This window comes from Panthera tigris, chromosome D4 (assembly GCF_018350195.1).
Source record: "Panthera tigris isolate Pti1 chromosome D4, P.tigris_Pti1_mat1.1, whole genome shotgun sequence".
Classification (NCBI taxonomy): Eukaryota; Metazoa; Chordata; class Mammalia; order Carnivora; family Felidae; genus Panthera; species Panthera tigris.
Window position 1 is genome coordinate 82874971 of NC_056672.1, and position 19090 is coordinate 82894060.

The window sequence follows — 19090 nt, forward strand, 5'->3', positions numbered from 1 at the left end:
CCTCCACCAGCCCAGGCCCTGGCATCAGCCTCTCTTCTTTTTCTCCCTCCTTCCCTCCACTTTTCCCACACCTGCTGCCCGCAGTTGGGGGTCTTCCTCCTTGCATTGTCCCCTTCCAGGTCCCCAGCACTACACAGTGGCCTCAATGCCCTCAGCCGCTATCTTGCCCTCTCCCTGGGCTTCCTCAGAAACAGTCTGCATGAGCCCTTCTGCACTTGAAACTCTCCAGTTGGTCCTGTTGAATCTCAGGAGTTCCCAGCTCGTACCCTAGTGCCCCTAATCCCTCGCTCTGGACAGAGGAGCAAATTCCTTTGCCCTTCCTTTGTTTATTCAGGATTTAGGGCCTGCAAGGTCTTGCCCACCCCAGCCCCCAGCAACCCCTCCAGGCTTACCTCTCACCTCACCCCTCCCACCACAGGGCTCCTGCCCCACACCCCCATATACTGGCAGCCCCTGGTGGCTCAGCAGTTCTAAACGTCCCCCTGTACGCCTTTGCCCATGCTGTCCCCTCTGCTGTGGTGTGGGTGAGGCTGATTCCCCCACAACCTTTTACTACCTGACCAACCCCTATTTGTTCTTCTAGATCCAGTGCCACCATCACCTCCTCCCTGACCTCCCCACATCCCTGAGATGCTTCCCAGGGTGGCTGCCTCCTGTCCAGGCCAGGGCCAGGGCAGGTCAGAGGGAGATTGGGCATGAACTTGGGGGAAGGGCTGACATTTCGGCTGCCCAGGGCCAGCCCTGGAGAGGCCTACGATCTCTTCCAGGCTCAGAATTCTGGAAGTGCACATGAGGGCCTGGCACAGGGCACAGTAGGGTCTGGTCACCTCCTGCCCGGTGACCAGCAGGATGCTGCCCTCCTTGCCGTGTTGGATCTGGCGGTAGATGTGGTCGAATACCAGCAGCTCGCTCCAGCAGTTCTGTAGCAGGGTCATCTGGTCGGCCACCTGGAGGGAAGAGGCATATGCCAGTGCGGGGTCCAGCCAGGGACCTTCCCCTCACCCCTCCCTCTTCCAACTCATAATTCAGGGGCTCCCTTGGGTATGTGACCTGGGCAAGCTACTTAACCTGTCTGTGCCCTTTTTGCCTAGCTGCCTACTTCATCAAAGTGTGGCAAGGTTCTAGCAAAACAAACCAAAACCAAGGTTCAATGGGGGTGCTTAGAGCTCACACAGGCCGGGCTTCAGGCCCCAGCTCTGCTTCTACAAGTTGCATGACCTTAAGCAAATTCTATAGCCTTCTGAGCCTCTGTTTTCTCATCTGTAAAGTGGGCACAGTATTAGAAGGTGGTTCAGCACATGTTAGGTACTCAATAAGTATTGGTGAATGATGTTCATGAAAGTAATTTGTGAAGACATCCTTCAAATGCGAGGGGAGATGATTAATTTCAATCTTGTGCCCATTTGGCCTGTGGTCGCATCTCTGGCAGCCTCAGTAGCTCAAAAAACAAGCCCTGAAGAGGAAACAGAGGGCTTCCCTGGGCCTTATCCACAACTTTCAGGCTTGTGAGAAGGGAGCGCCCTTCTGGCCCAAGATCTGGCCTGGAATGAGCAGGTGGCTGGCAATGGTCCATCTGAAGCAGGAACAGAAATACAAGGAGGGCAGATTCTGAACACCCAGGCTGCAGTCGGGCACCCAGCGAGAGGGCAGAGACTACCTCTGTGTGGGGTGTCCTTCCACCCTGGAGGGTCACTACATTCTAGCCTGGCAAGAAAGGACACTCGTGACAATGGCAAATGGGACTCGGAACCATCGGATGCCAGAGCCAGATGGGTCCTCGGGGATCCCCAGGCCAAAACCCTATTTTTTCAGATGAGAATCTACCACTTGGAGAAGGCGAGGGACTCTCCTGGGAGAGAGAGAGAGCCAGGCCAGAGACATAGCTGGCCTTCTCAGTCCACGACCCTCTACGGTGACAAAATACTGAGCTCTCCTGGGTGTCCAGACCTGCACAGGGCACTGCACGCCACCCTCGGAAGACACAGTACAGACTCCGGTGCCCCTCAGCATCTGCAGCTCATTAGCCCACCACCAGCTACCTGGCAGGTGCTTCCCGGGTACCCTACCGGGCCCTGCCCTGTGATGAATGCAGACCGTGATAGCTATCAGTCTTTGCACTGCACCTCCATGAAGCTAGGGTGGTATAGCTGTTATCCCCAATCTATGGAGAAAGGACACCCAGAGAGGTCAAGCAACTCACCCAAGGTCACACTGCTCTGTCTGGCTCCAGATCTGTGCCCTAAACCACAAGGTATGGAAGAAGACTCACCCTGGCCACCCAGGAATTCATGGCACTCTTGTTACCTCCCCCGTAAAGCTCTCCCCAATCCTGTCCTCTGGATGTCACAACATTTGATGGCACCAATTCATGCCTCTGTCTTCCCCAATGCCTGTGGGGTCTGGGAAGGCATGGCAGGTGTCCAGCTCATCTCTGGGCTCCCGGAGGACGGGTCGGTGAGCAGTTGATGCACAGATATGTGCTCCCAAGACAGGTACAGAGAGCACAGAGAAACAGCCCCCAACTTGGGGGCCAGAGAGACCCCCTGGCCTGAGGAGAACTGGCAATACCTAATGAATAACTCTCTCTTCTGAGGGGTAGAAGCCTCCTTCTGCGACCCTCTGTCCCCGCCCCCTCCTGGGGGCAGCCTGGGGCCTGTCCTCAGGCCGAGGCCAAGAACAAGTGCAGGAAGAGTGGGGGAGCAGCTGGACACACAATCAGGCTCCCTTCGGCCTCACCTGCCTGACCGCATGTGCTAAGAACGAGAGGGAGGGCCTATCTCTGTCCTGCCCTGAGTCACCAGCCCCCCACCGTCCCTTGCTCACTTCATCTCTGTGTCAAGAACCCACACACCTGTCCCTTCCTCTTCTGGCAGGAAGTGCTTTCTAGACCCCCAGTACCATCAGAGCGAGGAGCCCAGCAGGGGGCCCCAGATCTCAGCCACCACTGGAGGGGCCAGAAGAGATTGAGACTCAGGCAGGGCTGAATCACAGAGACATCTCTCCTATTTCTCCTCAAGAAATGGCCACAATCCCTGGAGAACCACTGGCAGGAGTGGTTCCCCACTAGTTTTAAAGGAGGGAGGCAAGGCTCGGTGAGCACCTGTGGCCAGGCCCATTCCCAGCACACCCTGGACTCCTCACCTCTGTCCTATCACCATTCTGTCATGTTATAGATAAGGAGACAGTGGCTTGCCTAAAGGAACCACAGGGATCTGGGCTCTGTCCAGATGCTCCTGACTGGGCTGGTCTTCTGGAAGTCCCCAGGAGGTCCTAAGGCCCAAGCAGAAGGTACCTGCCAGGGGGTCAACTGGCCTACCTTGGACAACCCAGTTGGAAGCAGAGTGGGAGGGAGGGCATGCAGGGCTGGGCTTGGCTCCCCCTCCCCATCGGGGCCCCTTTGCCTGGCTTGAAGGAACAGGGAGGGGGTGGGGAGGTGGGAAAGTGAGAGATAAGGGGGAGAATTAGGAGATAAGCAGGCTGAGCTTCGGGCACAAAGCAAGAGGGTCACAGTGACCCAGCTGGCCAAGCCCTGGGAGCAGACTCTGTACCCAGACCTCAGACCCCAGGAGTGGGGGCAGCCCTGCCTACGGGCTGACGGGCGGGGGGGGGGGGTGGGGTGGGGGGAGAGGCACAGGGCAGAGAGATGCAATATGGTGGCTAAGCTTTGGTGCCCTGTGCCCTCTGTTTGATTCCCAACTGAGCCACATATCCAACTCTGCCCTGATTTTCTGTCCTGAGAAATTGGAAAAATAAAATCCTCCCTCTTTTGGTTAGAGAAAACATATGAGCACAGGGGCATCAGTGGTGAAGGGCTCTGTGGACCCATGGTTGGCACTCCTGTGGATGCTGCCCCAGCCTGGGTTCCCATCTACCCCCAGCCAAATGGACTTTTCACTTGCTCTTCCTCTAAATGGACAGATGGACACATAAAGACACCAAACTCCAAATCGCTGCCCACACAGATGAATACACACACACACACACACACACACACACACACACACACACACACTTCTCTTTATTTAAAAGAAAATCAGAAAGCTGTAGCTGCCAGCCCCTCTCCACAGGACAGCAGGTGGCTAAGAGGCTCACTTAACCAAAGAGGGTGGTTTCACCTTCCTTAGCTTTCTCCCTAAGCAAAGGTTCCTCCTCTGCCCTCAGACCTCCTTGCCACCCTGGGAACAAGGACATTTGCAGTCCCGGCCCTGGGGTCCCTCACTGGCCTGGTCTGTCTGCTCAGACTACCAGCCACCCACCCCTCCTGCCGGTCTGCCATAAATCTTCCTGGAGCCTTGACACTTTGCAGCCTGCCCTGGAGAAGGGGTATTTATGGGTGCCAAGCTGACCTCCCTCCCAGCAGGCCCCCCTCTGGAGCCCCCTGGGGTCTGATCAGTCTGGCAGCCGAAGGCCAGCGGGCTCTGTAATTCTCCGGTGGCTGACATGCCACGGGCCAGCCATGGCGTTCTCTCAGCCGAGTGGTCGGCAGGCCATCGTTTGTCAGCCCGGGACTGACAGAGTTACTGCTGTTTAAACGAAACCATATATCAGAGCAGTTAAATCTGTTGCCAATCGGGGGCCTCCGAGTTGGATGTTGAGGGATGAAGTGATGTCAAGATGGGTCATTAGGCACTCTTGGCCCTCCCTTTCCCCTCCCTGATTCCTATCTTGCAGCCTCCCAGCCTGTCTTTCCCGGGAACTGTCCAGAGAGGCTGAGTGCCCGGACCTACACCCTGCCCTCCACCAGGCAGCGGGTACAGGTGTTTCTGCTACCCTGCATCATACAAAGGTGCTTCATAAGCCCAGGGCAAGGCAGACCCTGTCTGCTCCCAGAGGAACACTAGTGCTCAGAGGAGCTTGGGTGCAGTCTATCCCTTCTCATGCCTTCTGGCCGGGCCTGTGCACCTCCTGAGAGTATAGATTACACGGGGCAGCAGCCGAGGGGACAGACGGGAGCTCCTATTCCTGCTAACCCGTGTGCCGTACCCTGTGGGAAATCTTTACCTGTCTTGGTTCACTGAATCCTTACAACCACCACCCCGTGCGGAAGATGATATTTCAACTCCCCTTATTTTATAGATAAGGAAACCGAGGCCCAGAGTAGTAGTCACCTGCCCAAAGTCACACCTGTGGTAAGTGGCAGGGCTGACAGAGCTGGAACTTGAACACAGGCTTCTCTGATTCTGGTCTTTGTTACTAACTTCGGTGCCACTGTCAGATCTAACACTCCACAATTGTGTGAGATGGAAAAATAGAGACCAAGGGACATCTAAGCTGGGAAAGAGGAGGGATGAGGAGAACTCCAAGAGGGCATCAGCACCCACAGCATCCCTACAGCTCAGCAAAGACCCCAGGCCTTCCCCTGGGCAGCGAGATGATATCAGCATCACAGAGGGGTGAGTGGCCTCTAGGGAGAGCTCCGGCTCTGTGGTAGGAGCCCTCTCTGACCCAGGATGTGGGGCCCCAGCCAGCTCTGGCAGGCTGTCTGTCACCTACTGCCAGAGGACACACTTCTGGTCCAAGCTCTGCTTCTGACCCTGCCAACCTCTCCGGACACAGAGGGCCACCTGAAATCCCCTACCACATGACGCCTTTTCACATTCCTAGGCCTTACTCTATGCTATTCCCCCTTCCTGGAATGTCCTCAGCCTTCTCGGACTGCTTCCTGGAAAGGCAGAGATCAAAGAAACCTCTGATTTCCTTAGACAGAGTCAGTTTTCCCTCCTCCTGGGCCCCACCGTCCCCTCTGCATCGTTCTCAGAGCCCTCGGCAGCCTGTGTGGGCATCAGCTGTGTGTGTGTGTCTGTCTCCTCCAATAGCCTGGAGGCCTCCTGGGTCCAGTTCATTTCAATGTCCCCTGTGCCCAGCCCAAGTGCCCCACTCTCAGAGCTAGAGGATCTGTTTCCTAAGATGTATGCTGCCTGGAGGTAGGGAGATGGTCACCCAAAAGGGAGTCCAGGGTCATTCAGCACCACTCCCACTTTTCTGCTTCCCCACCTCTGGCTTTGCAAACAGACACCAGCCAGGGCTCACTGGACCAGTAGGAAAGAAGTTCCACATGGCTGATGAGAGGCCCTTTCATGGGCTGGGCTGGTACTTATTTGCAAGGCTCCTTTACAGAGGATGGTGACCATGGTTCATATTCCTGGGCACGATTCAGAGATTCTGGAAAGGGGAAGCAGGAAAGTTTGGACCACAGAGAAGCCAGAAGCAGGAAAAAACACTCAGCAAAGCTGGGACAAAAGCCCTTCCCATCCTGTGTGAAAAACCCCAAGAGACTAGGAAGGCGGCCAGAGGAAGTGCCCTGCCCCTGGATCCAGAGTTCTGGAAAGCCAGGAATGCTCCGCTCCTCCTCCCCTCTGCACAGGGGCCTCATGGGAAGTCTGGAGGAGAAGCTGGCAACCAACCCAAGGGTCCTGGGATCCTCATCCCCAACCAGGGCCTCCAGCCATAAGTGAGAGGCAGATGGGATTGTTCAAGGCCCTGCCTCTTGTCCCATCCATGCGGTTGGCCTAGATAGGGGGTAAGGGTGAGAAGTCCCACCCCGTGGCAGATACATGACACATCCCCAGACCCTCCATAGTGGAAGCAGGAATCATCACCACCAACTCTTGACTCCTGGAGTAACCCAGGCCCCCAGTCCCATGACACCTCAAGGGCTGACAGTGCCCACCTCCTATCTTATCCCGCCCTGTGCCCAGCCCAGGCAGGCAGTGCCCCTGGCCCATCCGGCCACATGCCCCTGGAGGAAGCCCAGGCGTCAGCACTGACAATGCTGCTCAAGGCTGCAGTGGCCCCAGCAGGGAGGGCAACAGGCCCTGCTGTTTACACCCTGCCCCGGAACAGCCAGTGGGGCTGGCCTGGGAAAGGCAAACACCGATAGGCCTGGACTAAAGACTGTCTATGCCCAGGCCAACGAGGGCTGGGCCTTGGCTGGGCTCGAGGGACCTCTGATATTGGCACCCTGATCGCAGGGAGCCAGGGCACTAGAGGGGCAGCTCCCGGGCCTTGGGCCCATCAGAGCACCAGGCAGGATGACTGGGAAGTTCTCCCCTTGCTGGCCTCGGTTTCTCCTGCTGCTTTCTTGCTTACTTTAGCTGCAGGTACTCCAAACCAGGGAAGGAAAGCCTTGCAGAAAAGGAAGGTGGTCTCCTCTGGGAAGATCAGTGACAGGCCCTGCAATCCGCACCCCCCAGCTCCCCCTGCACACACAGACACCCACTCGTGGGACCAACCATCATGCACAAGAGATGCAGGGACAGCAAGACCTTTCACCTTAGCTGGGAAGAAGAACATCCACAAGCACCCCAAACTCTGAGATACAAAGACCCCCATCTATGACATTTGAGGCTGATAGGGATTGGTGGCCTCTCCAAATGGGAGGCCAGGATCAGTTGTCTCTTCCAGACACTGGGCTGGGGCAGCCACAGACAGCTTCCAAAGGATTCAGCTAGTCTTTTGGGGGAGCTCAGGGTCTCAGAGAAAGAGAGATAAATGCCTACAGAGACCCGACCAGATGAGAAACAGAGACTGAAGGGGCTGGAGAAATAGACATACAGAGAGATAGCACACCAGGGAGTGAAAGACAACAGAAAGAGACAGAGGCAGAGACAAAAGAAGCAGAGTCTTGAGATAGAGACTCAAGAAACAGAGAAGGAAAGAGGGTGGGAGGGATGAAGGAGAGGGGGGTAGGGGTAAGAAACACTCCTCAGTGTCCCCAGTGTGGCTTCCCTGTGCCCAGACACTGCCCAAAGCCAGTGGGCAGGACAGCTCCATCCAAGGGGTAACTAAGACTGAGACTAGGGCAGCCAAAAGGACACCCCAGCGGCGAGCCAGGCAGGAGGAGGGACTCACCTCCAGCTCCTTGAAGACCATGCACCTGCGTGCCCAGTCCACGATGGAGATGAAGGTCTGGTCAGCCATCCTGCATAGGAGGCTGAAGGCCGCGGGCTGGTCAGGGCGGCCCTTGGCCGGCTCCTGCAGGCAGCCCACAATGCGTGCCCGAACCTGGTCCTCGTCCGGCTCCAGCTGTAGCAGCTGCAGGATGAGCTCAGGCACACCAGGCCCTCCGGAGAAGGGCTCTGGGTAGCCGTAGGGTGGCCCAGGCTGTGGGGGACTGGCATAGGGTTCTGGGTACTCAGACTTGATAGCACGGCCAGGGAAGGTGGGATAGAGGTAGCCAGCCAGTGGCCCGTGGGCACTGGGCACGGCCATGGGCAGTGCTGGGGCCCCAAAGTCGCCCAGTGGCCCAGCAGGTGGACCAGAGGCCAGGCCCTTGGGCTCAGGTGCATGCAGGCCAGGGGGCAGCATGTAGTCCGGTGGGGGAGGTGGTGGGGGGGGCACTCCCATTGGAGGGCCTGTCTCCAGCTTGAAGCCATTGGCTCGAATCTGTGCCTTCTTCTGCTGCTTCAGGGCTCGGTCCCGTTTGTACATGGGCCCAAACTTGTTCCGGCCACCCCGCATGCGGTCAGCACGCACAGCTGTGGGCAGAAGCAGAGGGTCAGACTCACCCCCTCCAAGCCTCCTGCCATAATGCCACACTCACGGATCTTTCCCAAACAGACCTGTGTCACTTCCCTGCTCAATAGCTTTCCATGGCTCCCACTGCCCACAGGTGAAATCAATCTCCTTTAGCACAGCATTCAAGGCCCTGTTTTACCATTCCTGGGTCATCCCTTACAAGACCCCATGTTCTTTCCACTCCTCCTCATCTCTCTGCTCCTCTGCTTGGCATGGCTCCTTCTTCCTCCACCTTGCCTTTGATATTCCTTCTGCCTCAAACCCTTTCCTTCTCTCATGCCTGTCAAACACCCAGCCCCCAGGGTCACAACCTCCAGAAGTGTTCCTGGATTCGTCCAGGCAGAATTCACTATCCTTGGCCCAGATGTGCTGCCTCTTGCCCACCCTCATCCTTCTGAGTGGTATCGGGCCACGTGACTCAAACGGAGAGTTGCTGGCGACTCAAGAGTGGGTTCAGGGGCCTAGCACAAGGCTGAGCCGAGAGATGGTAGGTAACAGGAAGGAGACCCTAGTCAGCTTTATTCACAGCATCCAGTCCAGTCTCCAGGATCCAGCTGCTCCTGGACTCTGACCGCCTGTCTCTGGCAAACCCCTACTGCAAAATGACTCTGCCTTCCCCCACTGCCTTCAAGTATGAAGCTGAGTTTAGGGCTGGCCAGGGCTCTGTGCTGGGAGAAGGGACCTCCCCGGCTGACCAGATGTCCCTCCGTCTGGCCAAGAATGTGTCACCAGCCAGACCCAACAGGTGCATCTCTGCAGCTGCAGTGTGGCCCCAGCCCCTGCTCAGACAGGACCCCACCCTGGGCCCTGGGAGAAGGGAGACAGTAGGAGGCAGAGGGCGGTGCTCAGCAAGGGAGGTGTCTTGGGGGTCCGCTCAGCCAATCGTCCTGCCACGGGGGTGCACAGCCCAGCTCTGCTCCCTCAGGCTCCGTCAGGGTGGTTCTGCTACTTGCAGCAATGAGCTCTCCTGACCAGTGAGGACCTGGAGCTGGGGACGTCGGGACATCCCCCTCACATCTAGGAGTACTTCCTCTAGGTGGCAGGACGTGTGGTCAGCGGCTCTCAGGGCCACTAGGGGCTTCCACGTTGTTTAAAAACTTTAGCCAACAGCTGTCTGCTCGGCGCACAGCCCGGCTGGGGCCAGCAGGGTGGAAGCCTACGAGTGTCCACCCTCAGAAAGTTTGAGTTCTTCCTGCCGAAGCGTTTTTCCTCCCCTCTGGACTGAGAGCCGGGAGGAAGGGGTTGGGAAGGGAAGGATGGGCCTGGGTCCTGTGGGACCAATTGTTCCCCTTTCCCTCAACCTCTCAGGGCCCACCCAAGAACATGGTGGAAGGACTCTCATCCACCGAGTGAATGGCCTGAGTGAACCTTTTGGGTGGGCTGGCTGCGTGAAGCCTGATGATGGACAGATAGTAACCTAAGTGATGACGATGATAATGATAATAGTAATAACAATAACAACAACAACAATAACAACAACAACAATAACAATAGCATTTACTACGTGCTGGCTTTTCCGTACCTTTCCCTCACACTGACTCTAGGAGGAAGACACTACTATCAGCTCTAGTGTTCAGATGGGGTATCTGCAGCTCAGAGAGGTTAAGGAACTTGCCCAGTGTCCCTCAGCCTGTGAGTGGAGGCACTGGGACTTGAACTCTGGTAAAGGCGTTGGTCACCTTGGCTGTCGCTGCTGTTGGGGGCTCAGTGGGGGTGTTGTAGGTCTCCTTGCAGAAGAGGAGCTCTGCGAGGCGCTGCCCTGTGCTGCCCCGGCTCTCAGAGGCTGCAGAGAGGGCCTGAGCCTCTCTATATCTCCTCGCCAGACAGAGCCGGCCACTTCTCACCCCTCCCCAGCAGAGATCGGGCTCTAGCGTCACAGTGAGGGGCCACCGGCCGGCTCCGGAAACTTTAAGAAGGCCACTCGTGCCCTCCTCTCACCGCTCCTACCACCCGCACCCACAGACAGCGAGGTCAGCGGTCGGAGGCCCGCAGCGCGGCGCGCGCACCTTCCAGGCGCATCCCCACCGTCAGGCACTTCTGGAAGCGGCAGAAGGGACAGCGCTTGCGCTGCGTCTTGTCGATCTTGCAGCTCTGGCTCTCGGTGCACGTGTAGTGCTTGTTGTTCTGCACCGTGCGCTTGAAGAAGCCCTTGGGGAGAGCGGAGTCAGCGCGGGAGGCGGGCAGGCCGCGCGTCCCCTCCCCGGGGCCCGATTCCTTCTGTACCGCCCGGCAGGGCCTGCCTCCCCCCCCCCCCCCCCCCCCGCGTCCCACCGGCTCGCCCGCCGTCCGCGCGCCTAGCTAGCCCTGCCGGCCCGCAGTCCGCCGCCCGCTCACCTTGCAGCTCTCGCATGTGAGCAGCCCGTAGTGGTAGCCGGACACCTTGTCCCCACACACGGGGCACAGCTCATCCAGGTCCTCGTCGTACGAATAGTCCATGCCCGCGGCGTCCGCCTGCGGAGGAAGGAGGGGATCACCGCGGGCGGGACGCGACCCGCAGCGCGGCAGACCTGGGGGCCGGGGGCCCGGAGCCCCCACAGCGCTGTCCCCCATTAGCGCGCGGGGGTCAAGGCCGCTCGTGGCAGGCCACCCATCGGAGCGCCCTGAGCAGCCCGCAGTGGGATGTGGCCGGGGCGGCCCCTGCTCGGCCTTTACCGACCGTGTCCCAGCGTTCCTGCCCCGCGTCCCCCCCCCCCCGCCCCCCGCCCGGGCCAGGGGCCCTCCCGGCGTGGTCTGCGTGGCGCCCGATCGGGGACCCTCGGATTCGGTGCGCTTGGATCCGGATTCGTTCGTTTGAGAACAAAACCCCGATTCTGAGAAAACGAGATGGGCTCGGCCGCGAGGGAGACACCAATGAACCCGGCCAGAGTGGGGCCGGCGTGTCCTGGGGAATCGGACAGGGACGAAGGAGGCAGAGACAGAGTCCCAGGGAGACAGAGAGATGGGCAGAGCGAAAGCGAGAGATACCGACCGACGCTGCCTAACGGAGCGAGCACCCTGGGGCGACAGAGACAACGAAAACCCGAGACTGACAGACACACTGATGCCGAGCGGAGAAAACCAGGGGGAGACGAGACAGACAGAGAGATAGGGAGCTAGAGAGAGAACGAAAGAGAGAGAGAGAGAGAGAGAGATCAAAGACACCGAGAGACAGAGGCCCAAGAGAAAACCTGGGAAAGGCAGATGCAGAGCCAGAGACACAGCGGTAGACGAGAGACAGCCCGAGACACCGAGAGGCAAGAGAAACCGGGAGAGAAGAAGGCAGAGAGGGGCGACAGAGACACCGAGAGAAAACCTGGAGAGACGGAGGCGCCCAGCAAGGGGGCCGGGGACGGGAAGACGCGCGGAACGCGGCGGGAGCCGGGAGCCCGAGCTCCGAGGCGTGGCCCCGCAGGGTCGGACCCCGCCAGGGGCTCGCGCCGGGAGAGACGGAGAACGACGGCGCCGGGACTGAGAGCCCGAAAGCGCCGAGCCGCCGGGGGCCCCCGGGCCGGGAGAGAGACAAAGCCCGCGGCAGCGACGGCAACGGGAGGCGCAGCCCGTGCCGCCGAGGCCGAGACGTCGGGCGGAGGGAGGGCGCAGCCGAGACGCCGGGCGTGGAGTCGCAGGCCGGGCGCGAGACCTCGGGCGGAGACCTCCCGGGCTCCGGGGGGACCGAGCCCAAGGCGGGGGTGCGACCTCGGGCGGAGAGTCGAAGTCCCAAGGAGGGAAGTGCGCGGAGCCGGGGCCCAGGAAGCGAGAAGGGGCGCGACGGCGGCCGCGGCCCGCCCGGCGCCCACCTGGCGGCTCCTGCGAGCAGCAGCGCCCCGCGTCCCGCCCGCGCGGAGCCCCGCACCTCCTGGCCGCGCCGCCGCCGGCGATGAGCCGCACCCGGGCGCAGCGCCGCCTGCCCGCGATGACGGCCGATCGGGCCGGGGGCGGGGAGGCGGGGGCGCGGGGCCTCGGCGCCCCCCCCTACCACCACCCTGCCTCCCCGCCCCCCGCCGCCTCCCGGGCCGCACCTGGGACCCGGGCCCCTCCGCCGCCAATGCGCGCTGCGCGAACCCGCCTCGCAGGGGCCAGGGGCCGGCCCCTCTATATCAGTGCGTGCGGTATCCGGGGGCGGAGGCCCGGCCCGCGCCCTCCCCCGCCACCTAGCCTCCTGGCTAGCGCCTTTACCCTCACCCTCTCGGCCCCCCATTCCCAGCCCGGGCGCCTCGGAATCCGGGCAGGTGCTGAGCGCCGGGGAGCCTCGAGCCACCCAGGAGGCGAGCCTCTGTTTGCGAATCCAGCTTAGTCGTGGCAAGGACCACGCTGGGGGCGCTGGTCGTTTTGCAGCATCGAAGTGGGTAAGGGCGAACGTGGGGGTCCGTGGCCAAGGCACGGGTTCAAGGCTAGAAACCCGGTATCGCCCTGGCCATGCCATATTTCCTCACTGGAGACTTAGGCAAATCTACACACACACACACACACACACACACACACACACACACACACACACACACTGGTCCTCAGTTTCCTTATCTGCTAAGTGGTAATGACGACTGGACTTCCGTAAGAGTGGGCATGCGGATGAACCGAAGTGGTGTTGGCAAAACGCATGCCTTAGCACTGCGGCAGCGTTTAGTAGTATCCAGCTGGGAGACCTGCGGCACGCCCTCTCTCCTCCGTGGGCCTCAGTTTGCTCTGCCAGAAATGGGAATCTTCCGAGGTCTGGCGAGGACCCGAAGCCACCGGGGCGCGGGAGCTAGGAGAATAGAGGAACGCCTCCCCCATCCCATTCTGAGCCTTTCACCTGGGCTGGGGGAGGGGGTAAGGAAGTGCCCAGCATCCCCGGGGACAAAGGGGTCCCTGGGCTGCACGAGGCTGAGCACTTGCTCTGAGTGGGGAAAGTCTACCCCATTACTCATTTACCAGAGAAAGGCACCACCTCTCATGTTGCCCCTGCCCCCTTCGGAGACAAGTGTTGAGATCAGCAAGGCCAAAATGCCGGGTCTTCAAGGGGTGTGTGTGGGGGGGTGGTGCGGGAAACCACAATTATGTACCCACAGCGATGCAACCGATCTGAAGGCTCTGGCCCTTGGCCTCGACTGACTTTGTCTGGGACCCTGACCCGAGCCGCCCCCACCACCCGGCTTGGGTTGGAGTTGGCACCTTGGTCCCGCAGGCTAGAGACCCAGCGCAGACCATTCCTCAGTCTTTCACCCCGTGGAATTAAGGACGGAATGGGTAGTCAGCCCACTTGCTGTGCAAACTCGGCCAGGTTCCTTTGCTTCTCTGAGCCTCAGTTTCTCCTCATGTAAAATGGAAACATTTGGCCCTACAGAAGGGGTTCTGTGGTTTCTGTGAGATGCCACGGATGAATCTTGCTGAGGAAGGACAGCCGCTGGGGTTTAGCTGCAGAGTCCCCACATCTGACCCCTGAGAAACACTAGCGGCTGCAGGCGCTGGAGGTGCTCTGAGCTCCATCAGGGAGGGACCCTCAGAAAGTGGCAAATAGGAGTGGGCAGTGGAGGGTATGGAGGGGAAAGGCTAGGGTCTCCTGGACATCGTTGAAGAAGACCCAGGCAGTGTAAGCACAAGTCTGGGCTGGGGGACCCAGTGGTCTAGGGAGCTGGGCTCAGAGGGGGTTCTCCTCCTCTCCCTTCACCTTCCCCCCCTCCCCAGAGGTCACACTATCACAGGTTGGGAGCCCTGAGGTTGAACGAGGCAGCACTGCACCCACCCCTCACGGCCCCAGGTGCCAGCTCAACATGTGGGGACTCACAGCCCCTCACCCACCTACCCAGGGAAGCACACATTGATCTGGACGGGCCACAGAACAGGGACTGACAGACAGAAGTGTGTTGGAGACAGACACGCAAATCCAGAGAGACACACAAATACACAGGCAGGGAGACGCAGAGACCCAGAGACAGGCCCAGGGAACATGGACACGTTCGCAGACTGCTAGGCTTGGGCCAACACAGCGCTGTGAACGCTCGGCCACCAGTAGACAGCGGGACACCGCAGACGCCCATAGGGCCTGTCCCCACAGGCCTACTAGCTCCTCCCATTAGCTGCCCGGGGAAGAAGAGGGGGTAGCATGATGGGAGGGCAGGTTTGGGGCAATCTCTGGCCCTTTCCCTACCCAGAGCTGCGGGCACCAGTCACTCAGCAGAGCAGGCAGTGGCCGGCCCAGGCCGCAGGGAGGCACTGAGGAGGGAGGCTGGCCATTAGAGGCCTGGGCCCAGGCCCTCACTTACGGAGCGGAAGGCGAGCTCTCAGGCCGGATGAGGGTGGACAGCGGGCACCAGGGGTCCGAGGGAAGACTCCGGCAGCCCAGGTGGGGCAGCGGTGACCGTGGGCACACAGGAACTCCTTCACGCCACGGCGGGCGGCAGGCGGACAGTAGGCTGGCCCTGTCCGTCCGTCCTCCTCCTCCCCGCCCTGGGCGGGGGGGCACCGGAGGCCCAATTGGTCTCTGCCCCCACGTGACTCTGCAGGCCTCTCTCCTTCTTTGTTGGTGTTTCTCTTCATTTAGGTCTATTTTTTTTTCTTCTCCTAAAAGAAAAAAAAAAAATACCCCTATCTATCTGGGGGCCGTGGTGGGGGTGGAGGCCAAGGCACTCTGGAGGCCTTGGCCAGCTGGCTGTTCCAGGCCGCTGTGGGAGCCCAGAGGCAGGGACCCCATGTAGGCGGGTAGGCAGCCCCGCTTGTTAGCGACTGGGTGGGAGTGGGGCCTGATTTATGGGCGGCTCCCCCACCAGGCCTGCAGCCTGGCCTCTCTCCCCTTGAATGGCTACCTCCCTGGGGCCTGGCCCGGCAGGGTCCGGCCTGGCCCAGACATGGGAGTGGAGTCAGGTCATCCTGGAGTGGAGGCAGGGGCATGGATGACTTGACCAGGTGGCCCTGCTGCTTTGGCTTGATCTTTTTACTCTTCCGGAAGGTGAAGAGAGGAAGAGGGGAATGGAAGGCAATCAGGTGAGCTGACTAAACACCTCCCGGGTGCGTTCCATGTTGGCTTTCCTGAATGTCACCATCTGCTGGGGGCTGCTAGCTGGGGAAGCTGAGGCTGGACTGTATTAGTGTATTCAGGGCCAGGTGGTTAGCTAGGCCAGGATTGGGCCAAGTGGGTAGCTAGGATAGGGCAGGATAGGGCAGGGCAGAGGGCAGGGGGTTTTGTCTAGCAGGCCGGGCCTCCCCACGCAGCCAGGGATGTCCCTGTCCAACCTCCAGGTCCAGACAGGTCCTGAACTGTCCTGGTCCCATAGGGCCCAAAGTGCTCTGTTCTGCACCCTTCTGCTGCCTGACACCCTCTTTTGTGCATTCCTTCATTCACCTCACATTCACTGAGTGCACACTAGATGCCAGGCACTGGATAAAAGGGAAGAAAAGGGAAGAAGTCTCAGTTCTTGGAGGATTCACCTCATAGACATTGGTCCTGGGGGTTGGGGCAGGGCACAGGTGTCCATGGGGCAATCATTGTTGAAAACCCTCACCACACCCCTTCATTTGAGGAAGGAGGCCAATCACACAGCACCTCACTTATCTGGCTTGGGAGGAACAGGGATTTTCTGGATAACTGAAGTCAACTCTATTTAAAACCTAGTGTGTCTTCCTCATTGGGCCACTGAACACACTTTCGCTTTGTGAAAGTACATACAAGACAAAAATCTTCCTGACGGTCATAACTAATTGATTCTACCAATTAAAGTATACAGTAGTCCCCACTTATCCGTGGTTTTGCCTTCCACTGTTTCAGCTACCTGTGGTCAACCAGGGTCAGGGAGTAGATGATCCTCTTTGTGACGTGTCGTTAGAAGGTCAACACATAGTGGCCTAACGCCTTGTCACAGTGCCTCCATCATTCCCCTCACTTCTCATCACGCGGGCACTTTATCACCTCACAAGAAGGAGGAGTACAGTACAAGATATTTTGAGAGAGACCACATGCACATAACTTTTATTATTATAGGTAGGATATATAGGATATTATTATAATTGTTCCATTTTATTATTAGTTATTGTTACTGTGCCTAAGTTATAAATTAAACTCTGTCATAGGTATGTATGTATAGGAAAAAGCATAGTGTATTCAGGGTTCAGTACTATCCATGGTTTCAGCCATCCAGAGGGGGTCTTGGAATGTATCCTCTGCAGATACGGGGGACTACTATGTTTTGTTGTTTTTTTTTTTTTTTAATAGCCCTTCATGCCCAGCGCAGAGCCCAATGCAGGGCTTGAACTCACGACCCTGAGATCAAGACCTGAGCTGAGATTAAGTCAGAGGCTTAACCAGCTAAGCAACCCAGGCACCCTGGGACTACTATAGTCTAATTCTACTATATTTAAATTCTAATTTCTACCTATGACATAACATATCACTTACTTCTCAACATGCATGACCTCATAATTATGCCTTCTTCATCCACCGAAAAAATTCATCTTATAAGATATACTTCTCTTGCATATGACCGAACCTAACTAGTCTCCCCATTTTTTTTTAAGTTTATTTATTTATTTTGAGGGACAGAGTGAGCAGGGGTAGGGAAGAGAGAGAGAAGCAGAGAGAATCCCAAGCAGGTTCTGCACTGTCAGCACAGAGCCTGACGTGGGACTCGAACTCACGAACCATGAGATCATGACCTGAGCAGAAATCAAGGGCGCCCCATTGTCTCCCCATTTCGATGTAATGATTTTGTTTCTGGATTGATACCATTCAATCCTCTGAATTTAAGAAAGAAATATCCCAGCAACCACCTTATCATCACCAACATGTCACATACATGGAACAACAAACAACCATGGTCCTTTGCACGTCGTTTGATGGGAGACCATGAAATGAGGTCCACTTTCACTGCCTTCTCATACTAGGACAAAACAGGGTCTTTCAACACTGTGGTGTCATGGAAAGAACTAGCCTGGCTTTGTCAGTCTCCTGGTGAGCCTCTGGGCCCTGAGTAGAACTGCTGAGGGATTCGTGGTGGAGACTCTGGCTTAAATCCGGGTTCTGCCATTTCCCAGCTGTGTGACCTGGGACCAATCACTTCTCTGTCTGAGCCTCACATTCTCTCCATAAAATGGGGACAAAATGAGACAATACATGTGACATGCTCAGTGGCTGCCTGGCATGTCATGTGTGCTCAGTAAGTGTTAGCAAAACACAAACAAGCAGTAAGCCGAAGGCCTGGCCGGTCAGTCCTCAGGGGCCCTTTCTGTGTTGAGTCTGAGATTGCACCATCATCCTGAACACTGTTTGCCCTTCTGTGATAGGGTGACTCACCCCGGCCTGGGGAACCCTCAAGGAAAGGCTCAGGGCTGATTTATCTCTGGGGCCACAGCAGCCAGCACAGAGCAAGCAAGCATCTGTGAGCATTTGTTGAATGACTACTTACAGGGCACCAAAGGCCCCACAGGCCCCACATGCTGCCGGCGGGGGGTGGGAGGGAGAGTTCTGCTGTCTCCCCCTCCTGTCCCTAGGCAGTCAGCGGAAGCTTTCTGCCACTCAGGCTGGGAGCTCCTCTCCTCTGATTGCCCTGGATATGTTTATGGGCATCCCCTTCCTCTGCACAGCCCCTCCTCTGCCCTCACCCTTACTGGGTGAGGCTGGCAGGGAATGGCAAGGCCCTGACACGGAAGTGCCTATGTGCTGGGTCCCCTCTATTCCACACCTGTGGTCAGCCTCCACCATCCTGGGAGCTAAGCAGTATTTTCTCCTCACCTTCCATGAGCAGCATTTGAGAGATGAAGAAACTCAGGTTCAGGGAGACGAGGTGTGTTCCCAAAGTCACAAAGCAAGGGTGTTGATGGAACTAGGATTTGAATCCACACAGCGGGCTTGCAGAGTGAGAATCCTCTCTGCTCTGCCAGAGCCCCTGGGTGGCCTATTATTTGTCCTTTGCTTCAAGCTCCAGCCCAGGTGGTCCCAGGCCATGAGACCCACCCAGAGGGGAAGGAGAAGGGGTGTAGTTCTGACCCAGGCTCCCCTCCCTCCCTCCCCAAGCAAACAAAGCCCAGGGTCTCTCTTCTAAGTGGGGACTTTCCCAAAGTGCCAGGCCTATTTCCTGGCGGTGGAACAAGGAACAAACAAACTAGAGACCTAGAAACTGAAATGGAGAGGAGAGAGAGAGAATCATCAGGCTGGGGTTGGGGCACAGTGTAGAAAGACAAAGAAAGAACCCATAGAGAAACAAGGCAGAAGAGGAGACATTGACAGCATAACAGACCCAGAAATAGAGAAAGAGAGAGAGGGAAAGGGAAAGGGAGAGGGACAGGGAGAGAGAGAAAGAAAGAACAGGACAGAGGAAGGGGAGAGAGGTGGAAAGAATGAGAGCAATTCAGAGAGAGAGAGAGAGAGAGAGAGACAAAGTGGCAATGGGGGAGAGGGAGACTGAGGCAGGGAATGAGACAAGAGAGGGGCCAGGCCGGGAGATGCAGGCAGGGGGAGTGTGGATGTGGAGACCCCTCGCAGGGCAGGAGGGGGTGGGGCTGCTGGCAGCAGCGGAGGCTGTTTCCGCTGCACCCCTTATCAGCCTGCTGCCAGATGTTCAGATCCGATGCCAATGTCAGAGAAGTCCGTAGTGCCAGGTCAAGGCCGTGACCGGCTGGAGCCTCA

The 19090-nt window shown here is 58.0% G+C and overlaps 1 protein-coding gene across 6 annotated transcripts in view; it reads right to left on the reverse strand.

Annotated features, from left to right (window-relative positions):
* The window catches only part of NR5A1 (nuclear receptor subfamily 5 group A member 1), a 32538-nt gene that overhangs the window by 10608 nt on the left and 2840 nt on the right, over window positions 1–19090 (reverse strand). For 2 of the 6 annotated variants that reach the window (XM_042963956.1, XM_042963959.1), the window contains 5 exons: window positions 14739–15036; window positions 10852–10968; window positions 10524–10665; window positions 7852–8477; window positions 828–947 (listed from right to left, as the gene is read on the reverse strand). In XM_042963956.1, coding sequence (XP_042819890.1) covers window positions 828–947; window positions 7852–8477; window positions 10524–10665; window positions 10852–10953 — 990 coding nt within the window. In that variant the 5' untranslated portion in view covers window positions 10954–10968; window positions 14739–15036. Of the gene's footprint in view, window positions 1–827; window positions 948–7851; window positions 8478–10523; window positions 10666–10851; window positions 10969–12515; window positions 12571–12678; window positions 12740–12996; window positions 13039–14738; window positions 15037–15705; window positions 15781–19090 lie in introns of those variants that run through there. The other 4 variants (XM_042963957.1, XM_042963961.1, XM_042963962.1 and 1 more) reach the window with 4 other exon arrangements.